Source organism: Rhinolophus hipposideros (genome assembly GCF_964194185.1).
Source record: "Rhinolophus hipposideros genome assembly, chromosome: 15".
Lineage (NCBI taxonomy): Eukaryota > Metazoa > Chordata > Mammalia > Chiroptera > Rhinolophidae > Rhinolophus > Rhinolophus hipposideros.
Genome location: NC_138061.1, coordinates 24,838,176 through 24,857,730, shown reverse-complemented (window position 1 = coordinate 24,857,730; position 19,555 = coordinate 24,838,176). Strand labels below are relative to the sequence as shown.

General features: G+C 44.8%; 1 protein-coding gene across 7 annotated transcripts in view; it reads left to right on the top strand.

Moving 5' to 3' along the window:
* The window catches only part of CNNM1 (cyclin and CBS domain divalent metal cation transport mediator 1), a 55,209-nt gene that overhangs the window by 17,797 nt on the left and 17,857 nt on the right, over positions 1-19,555 (top strand). For 5 of the 7 annotated variants that reach the window (XM_081075002.1, XM_081075006.1, XM_081075005.1 and 2 more), the window contains exons 2-7: positions 5,177-5,320; positions 8,161-8,301; positions 8,885-9,054; positions 10,404-10,503; positions 10,901-10,948; positions 14,287-14,349. In XM_081075002.1, the coding sequence (XP_080931128.1) occupies positions 5,177-5,320; positions 8,161-8,301; positions 8,885-9,054; positions 10,404-10,503; positions 10,901-10,948; positions 14,287-14,349 (666 nt within the window). Of the gene's footprint in view, positions 1-5,176; positions 5,321-8,160; positions 8,302-8,884; positions 9,055-10,403; positions 10,504-10,900; positions 11,107-14,286; positions 14,350-19,555 lie in introns of all 7 variants that reach the window. The other 2 variants (XR_013995021.1, XM_081075004.1) reach the window with 2 other exon arrangements.

Sequence of the window (19,555 nt, the reverse complement as noted above, 5' to 3'; positions counted from 1 at the left end):
ATTGCTGATTCAATCCTCTGCTTCATCTAATCTGCTGTTGATTCCCTGTAATGTATTCTTCATTTCAGTTATTGTATTCTTAATTTCTGACCGGTTCTTTTTTATGTTTTCTACCTTCATTTTTATGTTTCCTATCTCTTTGTTGAAGTTCTCCCTGAGATCATTGAGCACCTTTATAACCAGTGTTTTGAACTCTTCATCAGGTAGATTGCTTGTCTCCATTTTGTTTTGTTCTTTTCCTGTAGCATTGTTCTGTTCTTTCATTTGGGACATGTTTCTTTGTCTCTTCATTTTGGCTGCCTCCCTGTATTTGTTTCTATGTAGTAGGTAGGGCTGCTATGTCTCCCAGTCTTGGTAGAATGGCCTTATGTGGTAGGTGTCCTGTGGGGACCAGTGGCACAGTCTGCCTGGTCACCTGAGCTGGATGCCCTAGGAGTGTCCCTTTTGTGGATTGTCTGTGCTCTTCCATTGCAGTTGAACCTTGATTGCAGTTTGCACATCAGTGAGAGGGATTGACCCTCAGGCTGATTAGTTGTGAGGAATGGCTGTGACTACAGTGGAGGAGCTGTTGTGCAGGGGCTGACCCTACAGAGCAGGATTTGCTTTAGCAGGGCTCTGGTGCCTGACGAGTTTGCCCTTTGGGTGTGTTATCTGTGGAGGTAGTTGGGTGGGGTTCTCTGGTGTGGTCTGGAGCTGGCCACCGGGGCCTCTTGGGAGGGGTTCTAGTGCAGGGAAAGGTCAGCTGCTGCCTGTGCCCTGTCCAGAACCACTTGGTATGAACTACAAAGTGATCAGCAGATAGTTGCCACTTGTGCTGGGCTTGAAGCTTCCTGGGGGGAGACTAAGCTGCAAACTGACGCTGGCTGCCTTTAGTGCCGGGCTTGGGGCTGCTAAAGCATGAGGTACAGGGCATGGTGAGGCCAGATGTTGCTTGTTCAGGGTTTGTGGACCTTTGAGAGATTTTAGGAAAGTCTGCAGCCTGAGCCAAAATAGGCCATTTGTATGGAAAAGCCACTTTTTGACTGAGTTGTGTTTTCATGTGTTGTAAATTTTCTTTATATATTCTGGATACAAGCTTCCTATCAGATATATAATTTGCAAATATTTTCTCCCATTCTGTAAGTTGTCTTTCTTTTTTTTTTGTTTTGTGGTATCCCTTTTTAATTTTGATGAAGTCCAATTTGTGTATTTTTCCCCCCTTGGTTGCTTGTGCTTTTAATGTCTTGTCTAAAAAAATCAATTCCTACTCCAAGGTCACAAAGACTTACTCCTGTGTTTGCTTCTAAGAGTTTTATAGTTTTCACTCTCACATTTCGGCATTTGGTCCATTTCTAAGTAACTTTTGTGTATAGTGTGAGGTACCATCCAACTTCATTCTTTTGCATCATATCTTGTGGATGTCCAGTTATCACCCATCAGTTATGGAGTTCTCACTGGAGGCCACGTGCCAGTCTAGATGCTGGGGAAATGGAGATAAGTAGGACATACCTGTTTCCTCTCAGAGAGCTTACTATCAGAGTGGGGAGATTACATATAAACAGAGAACAACAACATAGTGAAATAATATATGTATGATGTTAACACTGTGCCTGGCCCCTAGAATGTTTACAGCAAATGGTAGCTGCAATAATAATGATAATAATTGTTGTTGTTGTTGTTGTTATAAATACCAATAGAGAGGTATGTTCAAAGTACTGTGGCAGAAGAGAGTGACTAACTTTTCCATTTCTCAAGATTGGCTTCCCTTGGGGTCATCTCATCCCCCATCACTCTGGGGCCCAAGAAGAGGAAGGGTACAGGAAGATGGGTCTCTCAAAGACCAACTTTTTTGAGAGAGGAAGGACCTCAAGTATGTGTGTCGCGAGAACAGCTGGTTTTCTTGTCACTGTGAGTGTCAGCTCAGAACAGGGTTATGTGATTGCTAATTCCTGTTACAGTCTGTACCCAACAAAGAATGACGTCTTCATTTGTTTGTAGATCTCTACAGGCACTTGAGGGAATCATAAAAGTTGACTGTGGATTATAAAATGTTTCTAAATAGATTATCTAAGTACATTGTCTTGATATTATATAACTAGAACTTAAAATCTCTATTCCCCGGTGATCACATAGTGTGTCTTTAAATTGACCTTATAAAGTGTAGACCAATGGAAGATATTCACATGGAAGTTACAGTACTCTTTATGAAACACAATAAAATTTTGTTTCATATGAACTGATCTCTTAGTGGCAGGAAGTATGACTGTATTCTATATATTCTGGGCTCCACATCCAAAAATTATCCAATTATAGAAAATAATTTTAAGAAATCACTTTTCCAAGTTTTTCCATTATACTTATTTTGTCATCTGCTAGCACATGTTAGCAGAAAAATGAGAACAGGTGCCATAAGTTTAAGAACATTGTGTTGGAAAAAAAACTTTAAATTCAGCATATTCTAACAAGTAACATAATCTAATTTAAGCTACAAAACCCTTCAGTTGGGTAGGATGCAGTTGTTTCAAAGAAGGGTATTTTTAAAACCACTGAGACAGAGTTTAAATTTTAATTTAAACACATTGTATTTTATTAAAAAGTGAAGTTTTTGGTGCCTGGTTTTAAATCATCTATTCTATCCACTATGGATTTTTATTCAGTCTTAGTTCAGTTCTTCGGGCATTTGTTGGCGGCCTGTTAATGGAAGGTGCCCTATCTAACTCTGTGTCCTGAAGGAGATTGTGATTTGAAGAAGAAACATGGTCCAGTAGAGGACGCACACATTGCTAGTTATGAGAAGGAGCAAATTGTGTGATCATTGCTCTAATGGAGATGTCAAGGGCTTAGAAACACAGGCAAGGAGAGGCTGGTTCAGATTCAGAATGGGGAACATCCAGGAAAGCTGTCTTGAGATGCTAGCACCTGAGCTGGAACTTGAAGGGCCAATGGAGATGGAATGGGAGAAGGAAACAGTGTGAGCCAAAACTTGGAAAGTGTACATGGAGGAAACAGAGGGAATGGAGGTAATCTGGGCCACTTGGCAGATAGAATGATTATGGGATGTAGAAAGATAGGAAAGAGCCACATTTTGCAGTCTTTATAATACCAAACTCAGGAGTCTGGATTTGATTCTGTGCACACTAGGGAGCCATGGAGGGTTTTTGAGGCAGGTCAGTGGCATGATCAAATCAGTTTAGGGGTAAATCAAAGGACAGGTTGAAGGTGGAGAAGAAATTAGAGACCACTCTTGAGAGACCACTCTAGAGACCAATCTTTCCAATTAAAAATCCCATTCGGTAGCTTTATTGTAATTTGAAGCATTTGATACAGAAGCTTGTGTGTTTAAATGTTAAAGGTTAATTTTCCCTCCAGCAAACTGACTATTCCTCTTATCTGAAAGTTTTTAGCAATAACCAAGCAAAAGTTTATAAAAAGTAACACGGATAAAGCATGAACTTCCTTCTCTTTTATTGCAAGAATAACATCCTAGTCAGTACCCTAGGTTTTCTCCTTAAATGTGTCTTAGACAAGGAAAAGAACCACCAAGATTTTCACTTGAGAAACAGGATCAGGAAATGTGTTTATCCGCAGATGAAAACAAACCAAGGGGAGTAGGTAAGTTAGGTAAGACTTGGTCCCTCGGTTAGGGCTGAACCCAGTTACCTGGGTTCACAATCCAGCCCTGCCACTGAGGGGTGGCTGTGTAACTTTAGGCATGTACTTAACCATTCTGTGCCTCAGTTCTTTCATCTTTAAAATGAGGATAATAATAGTACTTGCCTCAGGGTTTGTTATGAGGATTAAATAAATCAATACACGTAAAGTGCTCCAAAGAGTACCTGGCACGTAGTTAGAGCTCAATAAATATTAACCATTATTATTCAGTTGTTGGGCAAGAAAAATTAACTAACTGCCTATGACACATTACAGTTTACAAAGTGCTTTCACACATCCACTAGGTCATTTGAGCTCCACAATCCCCTTATGGGTACCATTTTATTTTGCTCCCAGATTCTGTGAGTCAGGAATTCAGACAAGGTACCGCAGGAATTGCTTATCGCTGCCTTGCAGTGTCTGTGCCGTCAGCTGGATTTGGAGGACTTTAGAGGAGGGCGCTGAATTAGCTGAGATTGCAGATCCACTGCCTAGATGGCTTCTTTGCTAACCTGTCTGGCTCTTTGGTGGGATGACTGGAAGGCAGGCTCAACTGGAACTGTCACCTAAGCACCTATATGTGGCCATTCTACCGTGGTGGCCTCAGGGTAGTCATCAGACTTCTTAGCGTGTTTCTGTTGCAGAAGCTATACGCTTTTCATGACCTAGCTTCAGAAGCCTCGTAGCAGACAGACACTTCCCTGTCTCTGTTGGTTGAAGCACTCCCAAGCCCACCCAGACTCAAGGGAAGAAGATAGAGACCACACCTCTCCCTGGGAGGCATAGCGGAGAATTTGGGGGCCATACTGGTTTTATTCTCTAATTCTCGATGAGACAATTGAAACTCAGTAGAGGTTAAATGATTTGACGAGCGTCATTTGCACAGATTGTAACTGGGATAGTTAAGGGTTAGGGAATGAGAGAAGTTTGGAGGAGGAAAAATCTTCTAACCTAGTTCTCCTGACTTCAGATTCTTGTTCTTTCAGTTAGACTGTTTATCCTCCTTCAGCTTAGATATATAGTTGACTCTTGAACAAAACGGCTTTGAACTGCATGGGTCCACTAATATGTGGATTTTTTTCAATAAATACAGCCAGCCCTTTATATCCATGGATTTCACATCTGCAGATTCAACCAACCGTGGCTCAAAAACAGTATTTTTGCATTCCCACTATTTTCAATCTCCATTTGCAAAAGGCTGACTGTTGAGTCAAAAGTTACATGCAGATTTTCAACTTTGTGAGGGTCAGTGCCCCTAAGCCCCACATTGTTCAAGGGTCCATTGTACTTGTAATATGTGAAAGTTAAAAGAAAAACAATTGAACTGGCTTTGTGTATATCAGTAACTTTCCTAAAAAGAAACAGATGTAAAAGGGTAAGTTTTGCATTTAGGTGAACTTGTACACTAACTTCGTATTTTAAGGAGATCCTGGGATAGGTTCAGTCTCGGAATTAGTCACAAAGCAATTTTGTATACTTTTCTCACAAGGAGAGGTCTCTGAAAATATGTCCCAGATGCCTAACTGTGACTTCATTTGTTCTCTAGGAAAATCTCACCTGGCCATTGTTCAGCGGGTGAATAATGAGGGAGAAGGGGACCCCTTCTATGAGGTGATGGGCATTGTCACACTGGAGGACATCATAGAGGAGATCATTAAGTCAGAGATCCTGGACGAAACTGACCTCTACAGTAAGTACATGGCCTTGGCTATTATCTGAGGTCATCTTATTTTCCTCTGAGGCCCTCAGAGCTGACTTAGTTTGATAGACAGTGTGAAAGGGTGTCAGGACAAGCCCCATGCATTGTTGTATGTCAGCCCCCTAATACAGGTACTTGTACAGCAATACACCCCACCCTGAATTACCTCTGTGTCTCTGAGAATATCCTAACTAAATGTTTATCAGGAGGGACCCTTCAGGAACCAAGACTATGAAAAGGACACCTCCTGGCCTTGGGATGAAAAAGGAACTAAAGGAAACGAAGTGTACCTTGGGTGGCCACTCGGCCCTTGTTTTTGTCCCCTGTGTTGTTCTTGTTTTGTCTCTTTGTCCATTTAGATGCAGACCCCAGCACTCCCTGGGGTTCCATTCAACAATCTACTCACACCAGAACTTCATACGTAATGGAGACTATCATGAGATTGCCCACCTCAACCTAAGCCAAACCTTAGAAGTCCCTTCTGAGACCCTGCTCTTCTCCCTATGCTTTTTCAGCCCTACCACTTGGTTTCCCCTTCCCCTCTCTTCCTCACTCCTGGCTCCCACCGCTGCTCCCTTCTTTCTGGTCTTCTCATGCTACTACCCCCTCCTTCTCAGGAACAGTATGGACTCTTCTATGCAGATAATGACTACTTTTGGTTCCTGAGCCTTAGCAAAGCTTTTCTTGCAAACGTTGCAAAGACAGGCTTTGTCTCTGGATTGAGAATTTTATCTAAATCCATGGCAGTCCCTAGGCCGGGAAGCGTTTCCTCCAAATTTCACCTCGTGGGACAATCTCTTCTCCCTCTCTCAGATAACTCATTCCAGACCCCTGTCCTTAGTTTGCTAGAAGCAGCGAGTAGAAAACACTTTGACACTGTAAGGCTGTGAGCAGCACAGAAAGAATGCCTTCCCTTTGGACTGAAAAAGAGATCAAACCTAAAGGGTGAGCCAGGCCTTGACAGAACATACCGGGAGTGTCAGAGTATCTGGTATTGCTGTGAGGCCCTGGCCAGGTCTACCTTCTTCAAATAGGGATTGACCTCTGCCTCCCGACTCCACCTCTGCCCACCAGAATTCCCAAGTGGCTCATAGATACGTCGGGGAAGACATTCACACTGAAATATTACTGGCTGACAATAGCAGTGTAGTCTACTTGAGTAAGCTCCTCCGAAGGCATTTGTTTTAACAACCTTCATGCTCCAAATGCTCACTATGAAAACAAAAGGAATGAAGAAGATCAGAGGAGTGATTCTCCATGATGAAATGCTAAATGGCATTCTGATGGAGTAGGGAGAGGGATATTTAGGCAAACGTGTCATGCAAATCAGAAGCTTGCTTACTAATGATAGCAAAAGAACTGGTCCACTACAAATATTTGCTGCTGTCTTGCTGAGCAATGGATCTTCTTTCTAAAGGAGAGGGTTAGTGTTTTCCCACCTTTGTAAATAAGCTTCTGGCACGATTCCTTAAGAGCTGTGAGATGGCCGAGGAGCCAGGAACACTGTGTTGCTTCTCACTTGACCCTGACCCACAGGAAAGTTGGGACTGGATCTCATCACTGTTACAATCTGAGCAACAGGAGTGTTAACGCAGGGCCCAAAGTCCAAGGCAGGCCCAGAGAGAGCAGTGCGGTGGAGGGCACTTTCTCCCTTCTAGCAGGAAGCCCAAACAGTGTGGCCGAGGTGAGCTCCAGAAGGAGAGGGAGAGTCCAAGGCAGCCAGATTCCGGGCCCTGGTTCCCTGTCCCAGGGGTTCATTCCCTTTCATTTCCACTGTGTCCACTCAGCCTGCACTGAAAGTTCCCCGCAGGCCAGGTTTCTCTCCAGGCCAAGTTGGGAGAAAACCCTAACCCCTTTTCCTGTCCGCCCTTAGCACAGATGAAATAGGTTGGAAGTTTCCAAATTGTACTCAGAATTAAGGGAAAGCAAAAGAGATATGACTAAAGCAAAAACTCCCCCTCCCCAACACCCCCCCCAAAAATTTGTTTTAAGACAAGATTAAAAGAAGAAAGGAAAAAAAGGTTAAATTGGAAAAAGCAAATTTTATCGACCAATAATCAGGCTCTCTGGAGTTCCTCCAGCTCCTGTCTCGGGTCTCCACCCAGATAACCCACCTTTGTAGCTTATAGGGCTATTCCTATTTCTTCTCCTTCCTTCTTCCTTTTATCTCCCCCAATTCTCTCCCCATGGAGGGGCCAGAGTTGAAGCAAGAGAATTGTGAGTAGAAAGAGGAGGTGAGCACCCTCTTTCTTGCCTCAGGTACTGCTCAGAGTGTGGTTTAAATCAGCAGGAAGAGACCAGGTGAACCCAGCTCTGGGGACAGGAGAGGGACCAAGACAGCAACCCCCTGGGACCCCCAAACCCCTTGATGCTGAGAATGCAAGTCCCTCATGTTTGAATGCCCATTTGTAAGCACTTCAGATAGTTTCTGGTTGGAGTCTCATAATAGCTGCCCGAGATGAATAGAAGAGTTATTATTATTAACCTCATTGTGCAGATTAAAACAAACAAACTTTCTGATGCTTAGAGAGGTGGCACAGCTTGTAAGTAGAGGAGCCAGCCCTCGAATCCTGACCTTGGGAGTCCCAGACCAGCCTTTCCCCTTTTCCACTCTGCACCACCTGAGAGAAGACTACAGCAGCTCCCATCTTCTATCCCTTATCAACGTCCTTCCACTCCCTGGGAGAGGTATTGTAATGTCACCTACAGTTGACCCTTTGCAGAAATTCACATGGTCCCAAACGATCCATCTGTCCTGTGTAACTCTGAGAAAACCTCCAAAACCCAACAGTGATTCTGAGATAGCTGCAATCTGTCCCTGTGACCTACAGCTGACAATCGGAAAAAGCAGAGGGTCCCGCACCGGGAGAGGAAGCGCCATGACTTCTCCTTGTTTAAGCTTTCCGACTCAGAGATGAGGGTGAAGATCTCCCCACAGCTGCTGCTAGCTACACACCGCTTCATGGCCACAGGTATGACTGCCCACCTGTGTCTCAACCCCCGGCTAAAGCAGGATCTGGAGGGTGGCACCCAGGCACCCATCGTTTTTGTTACCTTGCAGCCTAATACCAGTGTGCAGCCGGGACTGAGAACCACAGCTCCAGGAGAGGAGGTTGCATTGGGTAGGGCAACAGGACATCACCTAGTGTCATTTCCAGCCCCAGGCCTGGATCTTCTAGGGAGGAAGTGACCACAACCCAACTCTGCTTGTCTCTCTTCTACTCAGAAAAGAGCTAAAGAAACCACTGCTACACTTTTCCCTACCTCCACTTGCTTCCTGGTGGGAGACTGAGGCCGAAAGGAGAAAATTAATAACAAAACTGACATTTCCAAAATTTCCTGTTTTCTGAGGTGCCATTTCAGGGACATACATCTCCAGATGGCCTGGGGAAGGCCTGAGATGCCCCCACCCCCGGGAGTCACAGGAGCCCTGCCAGCTGGGTGCCTGGCACATGAATGGAGGGGGCTCTAGACACACATGCACTGGTTGCCCTGGCTGTGCCCACCCTCTCTCCTCCCAGCTGCTGATTCGTCTTGCCTCCCTCTCTCCCCTAGAAGTGGAGCCCTTTAAGTCGCTGTACCTCTCAGAGAAGATCCTGCTTCGGCTCCTGAAACATCCCAACGTAATCCAGGAGCTAAAGTTTGATGACAAGAACAAGAAAGCTCCAGAACACTACCTCTACCAGCGCAACCGCCCTGTGGACTATTTTATGCTGCTCCTCCAGGTGCGTGGGAAAGTTAGAGACCCTCCTAAGGGCAAGGCGAGGGCATTCCCAGGCTGGGGAGGAATGGCCATGCCTCCCCAATGTCAGGTTCCAAGACTCGGCTGGCTGCCTTGAGAACAAGGCCATTAGGTGGGCATTTGTCCGTGACCCAAAGAAAGGGCCAAGTATGACTGGCTGGTGTCCTGGGAGTCGTGGGATCTTGATGGCATTTTTTAGTCTGACCACTCAGTGATATTTGTGGCGGGTACCTCTCAAGCAGAGGGATTCTGCTTTTGAATTCCCAAAATGGCTGCCCTGCAGAATCCCTATCAGGAGCCAGAATCCCTGGCTCTTCCATTAGCTCTGTCACTATTTCCCGTCTCTTCCCAACAGAATCTTTTGAACCCTCAATATGGTGATAGTCTTACCATCGTAGTGAAGCTCATGTGAATTTAGATGTGGCCTCTCTTTGTTCTGATCCACCCGCAGTCTGTCTGCTCTGAGACAATAGTTGCCTCACACCCATCCTTCCACATGGCCTCGAAAAAGTAGCCTCCCTTCTCCAAAAATAGTCTCATACTTCACTGTTGGAAATCAAGAAGTGTCCTGTCACATTGTTTAAATAACATCATGAACCTACATGATCTACTGTCTTATACTTAATATAAACTTAACTGTTTTCAAGTCAAAGTTGGAGGGAGGAAAATGGAGTGGCAAGAGTATAGGTTCAGAACTTGGAAAGACCTGACTTTAAAATTCCAATATCACCACTTCCTAACTAACTTTGACCAAATTCCTAACTAAACTTGGTCAAGGTGAGTTAGGAATTGAACCTCTCGGAGCCTCAAAACTGATTCATCTGTGAATAGGGGATGAAAGAAGTATGAACCTCATAAGGTTCTGGGACCGACTGACTGAGAATCCCAACCACAAAGCAGTGTCCGGCCCATAGATACACACTATGTGCTACTCACTAACTATCATTATTAGTGGTGATAAATTAAACAAGCTTACACAGAATCAGATTTCATCTCAACCAGACTTAGAGATGGTCTAATCTCCGACTAAACCAATGAGGCAGTTTACAGGGCCCTGGGCTAACTGGTGCCTGGACCTGCCCCATGGAAGGGGCGTTATAGTATGCAAGGAGAGCTCAGAGATTTGTGACTGGATGCTGCTTTATGAACTAAGCAATTAATTTACTGCCAAGGGCTACTAAGTTGGAGGTGCTATTTCTGAAACGTAAGTCTGGACAGAATTCACATTCCCCTGTGGCGAGAACTTAAGTCCACTAGTTATCCAGATGGAATGCTTGGGGTTGTAGTCAATAATTGAACTGGACACGTGAGTACACACCCTTCTTTCTCCAGGGGAAAGTGGAGGTGGAAGTTGGTAAGGAAGGCCTTCGCTTCGAGAATGGAGCCTTCACCTACTATGGTGTCCCAGCCATCATGACCACTGCGTGCTCAGGTATTCCCAGACCATAGCTTATTGGGGAAGGAATGGGACGTTGTAGAAAAAAATATCTGAGTTCAAGTCTTGACTCCTGTTAGGGACCCTGGACAAGCCATTTAACTTCCTGGGCTTCAGTGTCCTCTTCTGTAAAGTGGGTGTAAGACTCATTTTTCATTCAGAGAGATTGTTTGCAGAAGTACATGGTAGATGGTAACATAATCAAGTGTTAGAGATGGACAGTGGTATTTTTAGGATGAAAAGATACATTTATTTTGCTTTTTACGCTACCATTTGATTGCCTGGTTTTTGCAGGGTTAATTGGTGCTGGGGGTGGGGTGGAAAAGGGAGAAAGCCCATAAGAAAGTGCACTTTCTGAATTGCCTCTGAAACCCACTGCATCCTTCTGTCTTAGATAACGATATGCGGAAGGTGGGAAGCCTGGCTGGATCCTCTGTCTTTCGTATGTATCTCTCAAACCCCTCCCTCGTCCTCCCCATCGTAGTCCTGCCTCAGCCCACTCTGGGGACCTGGACCGAGCACTCTGAGCCTGGGCTGGGGCTAACGCAAATGCTGGCAGCCTCTCTGTAATGCTCTGCCAGGAACACTGCCTCCTGCCAGGTACCCACCGACCACGGGGGCTTAGTTTCTGTGTGTCTGGAATGTTTGCTGCTTCTCTGCTCATGTGCAAGTGATGAACGGTGGGGAGGGAGGTTGTGAGGGGAGGCACGAATTATTGTCACCTGCCAGGAAATGCAGGTGATTTGTGTGCTCTGCTAGAGGTTCAGCCTTTCCTTCTCTACTGATAATTTACCCACTGGCCTTTACTTGAAAACCTAATGTGCTGTTACTGTGTCTGTGGGGTTAGTAAGAAGTGACTGCAAGATCTTAGGATGTAAATCCCAGGCTGGTGCAATCTGTTGCTTATCTGCTTCTCTTTCCTCGTTCGCCACATCTCAGCTGGTAGAGAGGTGTCTGCCAGCTGGCTGTGCATGCTGATGGTGGGGGCTGGCACAGGGCTGCTGGCTGGTTTGCTGTGCCCCTCTTGTGCTCTACCTTCTTGCTATTTCCTGTGTAGAATTATTGCACTTGTGTTTCGAAGGCATGGCATTTATTATGATGTAAGTGTGATCTAGAAAGAATTATTTCTCTAGATTTTTTTTTGACTCCCTGGTCTGAATTATGCATTGCTTTCAGCTATTAGTGTTTACAGTGGTTATTTTAATGCCAAAGAAGGTGTTTTCTCTATCATAAAAAATATTTTGCATAGTACTTTACATTGGATTTCTCAGAGGGTCCCAACGCTAGATATCACAATCATTGGCACATGAAAGGTAGATATTGTTTTAACATAGAGAAACTAAAGAAATGACTTGCTCCCAATCACCCAGCAAGTTAGTGACTGACCCAGATGCATTCTGGTATCCAGACTAGTTCACATAGCACAATGAAATACAAATTTGAGATCCATCATATGCCAGAATGCAATTTCTATATGGGAACAATTTACACTGTAAATTCACATCCTAGCCCAGCAGAGAACTAAAATGAAATTGGAGGAGCTGCTCAAACCTAAAGGGTCACCCAACATGAGTTGAAGGGGATCTGTAAAATAAAAAAACCCTCGTACATTAGTATGCTTCTAGAAACCAACAAATCTCAAGCAAGATTGCTGGAGGAAACATCAGTACTAAGAAGAACTCTGGATGGAAAAGGGATGGGCTCCAGGACCAGGTAAACCTTGGTTCTCTGAAGGAGATTTCCATCTGTCACATTGCTCAAGGTAGAGTCACTTCTGGAATTCTAAATCTTACCTAGACATGTTGGTCCTGTTTTGACTCTTCCAGAAGACCAAAAAAGGTGAGAAATCTGGAGGAAAAGGGCTTCATTAGGCTCCCTCACCCACCTAATTTAGATGGCCTTCTTTCTTAAAAAAAGAAAATCATTTTAAAAGGAAGATGTTATCTGGTTTCCTCCTTTCCTTCCTTTCTGTCCTGGTTTTATCAGAATCCTCCCATTTTATCAGGATTAAACAGAGTAAAGGAGTCAACTTGAGACAGGAGCAAACTTGCAGCACCGATCTCTCCTTCAGTCCTGGTTGGACTAAAAGGAAGCATCCAACTCTTTCCCTCCCCACACTTCAGAGCATCTTTAGAAATCTTCAGGAGAGAACAAAAAAGTCGAATTTGTCTATAGGGAGTATTTTCCATCGTCCCCCCAGGTCCTCCCCGCTTAGTGAAGTGTGACTGCCACACCCTACAGTTGTCCTTGGTGGACTGTCAGCCCAGGGTCCAGCATCCTTCACTGGCCGAGAACCTCAGCCTGTAGGTTGCAGGAGAGCTTAAAGCTGAGCCACAGGCAGTAAACTCTTGTCTAGCAAACTGCCCCCACCCTTGAAGCCAACCTGGAGCTCTGTCAGCCTTTGAGGGTGATAAATGGGATGATGAGTTGGCCAGCACACTGGCCCTGTGACCCATCCCTCAGAGTTGAACTTGAGGGTACAGGTAAGTCACTGGCTTTCCTGTGCAGAGCAAAGGGAACAAAGCCAGCATTGTCTCCTTTATCTTGGTTCTGATTGCCAGGGAACCCAGGAGGACCATGGTCAGCCTGGCTCTCTGGAGGAACTGGGCCTGAGCTCAGAGTAGCCAGAATAGAAGCCCACAGGGCTATGCAGGCAGGGAGAGAACAAGTCTCCCATCTGCTTGGCAGCGTGTACATTTAACTTGTAGCCCAGAAGTGCTAGGATTCTTAATGAGACTATGGGGTTTCTTATTCCAGTGCATCTCACATTAGAGACCCACTCAAGTATTCTTGGACATCTCATGTCAGAGCAAATGACTGTCAGGTAGATATCAAGCTCGCCTTACACACACACCGCTGCATGTGTCGGTACTTGCAGTAAAATCATCTAGTACAGACCACAGAAAGCTGCCTATTTCAGGGTGCTGGCTGTCACCTGCAGACCGGCTTCATTTAGCTCTTGGAAGGGACTCGGAAGGGACTCTGATCAGATAAGACAGATGGAGACAGATTTCTAAGCAGCAACACTGCTTGATGAGGGTTAAGATGGGAAAAGGACTGGAGTACTGCTACACACAGCACCCCACTCAGGCCCCGAGTGATAACTAGCCAGCGCCATTTCGGACCCTGTGTGTGGGGAAAGAGAGAGAAGGAAGAGGGGGCAGGAAGAGGCACTCCGGAGCACTTGTACTTGCTAAGAAGGGAGGGTGAGTTAATCCATCAAGTTGATTCACATTAAGGTACTGGAAGTGCTGCCCTTCCTGCACCCCGAGCCTTCAGCAACGCACAGTCCCCACACTGTGACCACAGAGGGAGACCCTGGGGACCCCAGGCAGGATACAGCTTCCCCAGGGTGCCCCTAACAGGAGCATGCACTTAGCTTTCGGCCCTTGGGTAGGTGAGCAGACACGCATGTGGCGGCTGGGAGAGCCTGGTGGGAACGCAGTCCTGGGCTCCCCACAGATTTGCTGGTTCAGAGAGAATGCTGCATATGCATGCTCCCCACTGCTGGTCTCGTGATTGGCAGGTCTGATTCCCGTAAGAATTATTGTGCATCTTTTGGGAAGGCCTTCAGAAAAGTCTTTTCCTTTTCCTCTTTCTGGAGAGTGATTTTGTAAGAGGGTGCGATTTCCATGTTTTCAGAGGCAAGATTCCCTTTTGCAGAGAAATGTGATGCTGTTAAGATCCAGGAACAGACTGTCTCACCCACGCTCTTTGTCTCTCTCCTTTTGTGTTTATCTTCCCCTCTGCAACTCACAAATCCTTGGCCCTTGACTTTAGTGCCCGTCTCTGTGTCCCATACCTTCGCCTTCAGCAGAGGGGACTCTCTGGCAGGCTCCCCAGGTAAACATGCATGGATGTCTTGGGTCTCCATAGATCCAGTGGGGTTTGTAGGAGGCCTTTGGACTCTGTCACTGTCCCACCCAAGAACAGTCTCTCCCAGCAGGCATTCCCATGCCTGAGGCATAGCTGTTTGCACAGATAGTACTCATTTGCACGTACAGGCCAAGCATTGCTGGTTCAATGGTGTCACTTGTGAATTTAGCTCCTGTGTCTGTGTATGTATATGGGGAAATAATGGGATGAGAGATGGTGTGACTGCTACCTCATCATTTGTCTGACTGTAGAATGGGGGAATGAGGCATGCAATAGGAGCAAAACAGAAAGAAACAATGGAATATTATGCTTTATTCCTATTTTCCCTCTTCTATGTGGTCTCTGCCTTTAGCTAACCACTAACTCATCCTCATCATTTTCCTAAGAATGATACCTTGGGGTGGCCATATTCTCTCTGGCTCTGTTCGCACAAAGGATGCTCTATGTAAAAGTTCAAAACAACTTTTCATTAAGTTTAACCTCTCGTTAAGTACAAGTTAACACTTTCTTTTTAGGTGGATATAGCAGTTCCTCATGGAGCTACACAGTAACTCAAGGATTGAGTAGAATGTAATAACTCTGAACAATCAATTAAGTGTTTGTATTGTTTTCCTCTCTAGAGGTTGATCTCTCAGGCCCAGGAAACAAGTAATCACCAGGCCAAGAATTTATTAAATTGCTCTGAAGTTAGAACACAGTCCAATTTCCCACACCCTCTACGTCTGTCTCCCTTAGCCTCAAGCCACAGCAATGATTCTGAGGCCCCACCATATTCTCAGTTATCAAGAATCCAGTTACGTTTTGCAATCTGCAGAGTAGACCCTCAACATTCAAAAAAGCTATGTCCTGAGACCACAAACCCCTAAGTCTGCAATTTCAGAAATATTTATGTTGACTTCTTTCTCCCAAATCATTTTTCAATCAAAAATCATCTGGTTCCCATGTTTATCTGTATAAGACAAGTCAACCATACTCAAATTCCACCAAAGTTTTCTGTCTCATTTGATGGTGATTTTCCACCAAGAAATAAATTTTTTCTCACTTTGTGGGAGCCCATGCCTTCATGATGACCACTGGACAGTACAGTCAATGTGAGACGCCAAGCTGTTGCCCTCACCAGCTAACTGGTCTACTCCTGCATGCCAGCAAAATTAGAAATGACCACATCATGGAACTTCAAGATCCTTTTTACATGTGGGGAACCTTGGTGAATGAAGAATGTGCTATGAAAGGGAAGGTGCACATTTTTTTCAAGATTTTCAACCAGGAGGATCAAAGTATTTTTTTAAAAACGATGAAAGCAGGAGTATAGTTTCCTTTTTAGTTACCCCTCAGTTACCCAGACAACCTAGTTAATTGTAACTTTCCAGTTAAACTAAAGGTTAATTCTAGTTTATTGGTATTTATTCTGAAAAATTTCATGGTAACCTAGTGTCAGACAGAGATTGTGGTGACTCATTCCTGCTATGCAGGAGGCAGAGACTTCCCATCCAACTGGCTGGTGCCATGTGCTCCTGAGAGCTCTTTTAACCATCCTCCCATTTTCCATGACTGTGGGTGTTCAACCTAACAGGAAACAGGTGAGTGAAAAAGAAATGAGAGCAAGGCCAGTTTATTCCAACCCTTAGTTTAATTCTGCAGAGTGGAGCAGAGCAGGAGAAAATGAGAGGCGGGGATACGTTGCTTCTCCTGTGGCTCTCCTCTCCACCTTCTTTTGTCTGTGCTCTATCTATAGCCAACCACCAAGGCTTCCCAGTGATTGGGTGACATTCCCAGGACCTATATTATGGTATTTCCATGTCACTCTTGTTTCTGTTGCCTATCACCAGAAGAAGAAGCTTCAATCATACCCTGTTTCCCTGAAAATAAGACCTAGCTGGACAATCAGCTCTAATGCGTCTTTTGGAGCAAAAATTAATATAAGACCTGGTATTATATTATACTATACCATACCATATTATATTATATTATATTATATTATATTATATTATATTATATTATATTATATTATATGACCCGATCTTAGAGTAAAATAAGACTGGGTCTTATATTATAGTAAAATAAGACCAGGTCTTATATTAATTTTTCTCCAAAAAACGCATTAGAGCTGATTGTCCGGCTAGGTCTTATTTTCAGGGAAACACAGTAGGAATTTTGTGGAAAGCAGTCCTGGGCAATTTCTGGCTCCATATGTGATTTGTATTCCTGGTACATTAATTTACATACGTTATGTCTTACCCCCATCATACACAGAGAAGAATATAAATCCTGGAAATTAATAGGGCCTTTAAGTTTGAAAGGAACCCTGCCATTTTATTTGATCCCCGCAACCACTTTAGGAGATGAGCAGGGATTATTGTTGGGAAACAACAGGTGAGGAAACAGGCTCTGAGAAATTAAGCCATTGGGTCAGTGTCATAGGTGTAGTAAGAAAGTAAAGGGATGAGGACTAGAATCCAAGACTCTTGGGTCCTGCTGTCCCGTAGCTAGGGACCTTACTGCCCCCGTGAATGTAGGCATTTTGTGCTCCCTAGAGGACTTTGAAAGCAGCCATGCTAATGAATATGGTGCTCACACTGGATTGAGGCCAACAGTCCCTTACACCAAATATTGCCACCATCATCTGTAGGGAGTTTCCTTCTATTTGAGCCTCAATTTGAAATAAGGAAAGCAGAGTGGTCCAGTGTATGGTGCAATTAGCCAGCTTTACTGGTGCTCTCATTTAAAATTGAAACTTCTGATGAACCCACTGAGAGTACACAGCCCCATTGCAGTTATCATTCCATCTCCCTAGATTCACTCCTTCTTTCTTCTCCCAACAGCAGAGATGATTTCAGAATCCTTCCAAATCCATAAAAGCAGAAAGACAGGAGAGAGGTTGGGAGTAAGGGTTATTTTTCAATGTTTGTTTGTCTATTTATAATGTGCTTTGAGATCAATGAGGATAGAGTTTTCTCCCAGAATGTACCAGGAGTTCCTAAAAACAATCTTTTTACTTTGTGAAATGTAGTAAGTGGAAATATTCCTTTGGGTCGGCTCTTGTGTAGTAAACATTTGGGAGCCATTAAAGCTCCATGTAATGTGAGCAAGCTCATCTGGGCTCCTAACTTGGGCTGATTTGCAGAGTTCACATTGTAGCTTTGACAGAGAGCTTTTGAGATTTGGTTGTCTGTTGTTGAATATTACCCCAGAATGATGCATTTTAATAATGCTAGTTTGTACTCTTTTTAAAAAAAATAAATTTTACTGGGGAGTACTGGGGGACAGTGTGTTTCTCCAGGGAATTGTCCTTCAATCTAGTTGTGGAGGGCGCAGCTCAGCTCCAAGTCCAGTTGCTGGTTTCAATCTTTAGTTGCAGGGGGCACAGCCCACCATCCCATGTGGGAATTAAACCCACAACCTTGTTGTTGAGAGCTCACGCTTTAACCTACTGAGCCATCCGGCTGCCCCCCTAGTTCGCACTCTTAAAATCTATGTAATTAAACTCCTTTATGCAGTTTAGAGAGTACAGATGGCCCGTGTCTCAGTGACCGTGACCAAAGTGGGCTGTTCCCTCTTGTCCCTCACTGATGCTCCAAAAGATATAAGCAGGTAGCCACTAGACCCTACTTTCCCCTCAAATCCCCAGACTGAACAGGGGAGTGAGGATTCTTCTGGGTCCTTCTCCCCACAGAGAGTTGTGAACGTTCTCTGGATACAGATGTCACAAACGAAGTAAGAGTCCCAGAGCTGTGTATACGTTTTTGCAGCCCCTGCCTATTTGTGCAGAGTAATGGGAGATTCCATCAAGCCCCAAATACAGTGCAAAATCCTCTTGCACCCCCATTCTCACCCCCAATTTTACCCCAGTGTCATCTCTGCCCAACCTCAATAATTCCAATTTGCCATCAAGGGCAGATGTCTCCTGCAGACTGACCAGGCAAAGGTGGCAGGAATGAGGTCTGCCACATTTCACCATGGCGCTTGGAGGTCTAGAGTAGAAATCGCTACCCCTATCACCCAGTCTCTCCAGAGCCGGGTTCAGAGTTTGATGAGCAAGAGTCGGCAGGGGACATGTTGGCTGCTTGGCCTCCCTCCTGTTGAGGGGTCCTGTGGTCAGTTTGTTTTTGTTTTTTTTTCCTGTGGTCAGTTTTACACATCACTGTTTATTCTGTCCCCTCTCAGACCTCTTTGCCTTTTACTTAGGGTTTCCCTCTTCACTTCAGTCCCCCAAGCTGTGCCTCTGTGCTCTTAGGAAATGCCAAGGGGAATTACACAACTTGAAGTAGTTTGCCATGCTTCTGGGACACTCGTCTGTTACTAATTTCTTTTTTTTTATTATTAAAAACATTTCCATTTCCCTCGCTCAGAAACCTCTGCGTGTATGTGCACAATTACCAAAATGCCAAGTCATCAGCATCCCACCTATTGAGGAATGTCAGGCTCTGGGACATGAAAACATTGATCTTGCACAATACTCGGATGAGCTGGGACTTTCTTTGTCATGAAATGAGGGTTCCTTTTTCTTTTAAAAATTACTTTTGTAGACCTGACCTTTGTCAGACAGTTGTATCTTTTGGCGTTGGGATTCATTTGGGGACTTTGTGAATAAACCATCAATAGCATTGTTTTCACTTTTTTTAAAAAGCCATTCCTCCCAGCACAACAATGATGTCGCTTGTGTTTGACGTGCAGGTCCCTGTGAGTGACAGCAGGGTGACATGCCTATGCTGGGTGCCAGTGAGGATGAGAGCTTTGGGGGCACAGGGGTGTCGCTGCTGCCTCTGTTTCCAACGGGCAGTAGAAGTGATCCAGGCAGAACCTTCTATGGATGGAAGTTGTTCAGGAGATAAGACAGGGCGGTGTTTCCCTGTCATCCTCCTTGAATGTATCTTGCATTGTGACATAGGGATGAGGATGTGGAGCAGCCGACAGGTGTGTGAAGCGCATGCCCTACCAGGCGGAGGGAGGATTATCAAGGAGCCATGGTTAGTTCTCAGGGTAACCGAAGCCACAAGCCCTGCTTACTTACACTCTCCCCTCTCGTTCCCAACTGAATTGAGAACGAGACTCACCAGCTCATGGTATGGTTTCCCAGATTCCACTCTCACGCCAGAGAAGCCACCCTCCTCCAGGACTGCTTGCGCTTCTTTTCCACAACTGGCCCTGAGGAAGCACCACTGACTTACTCAGC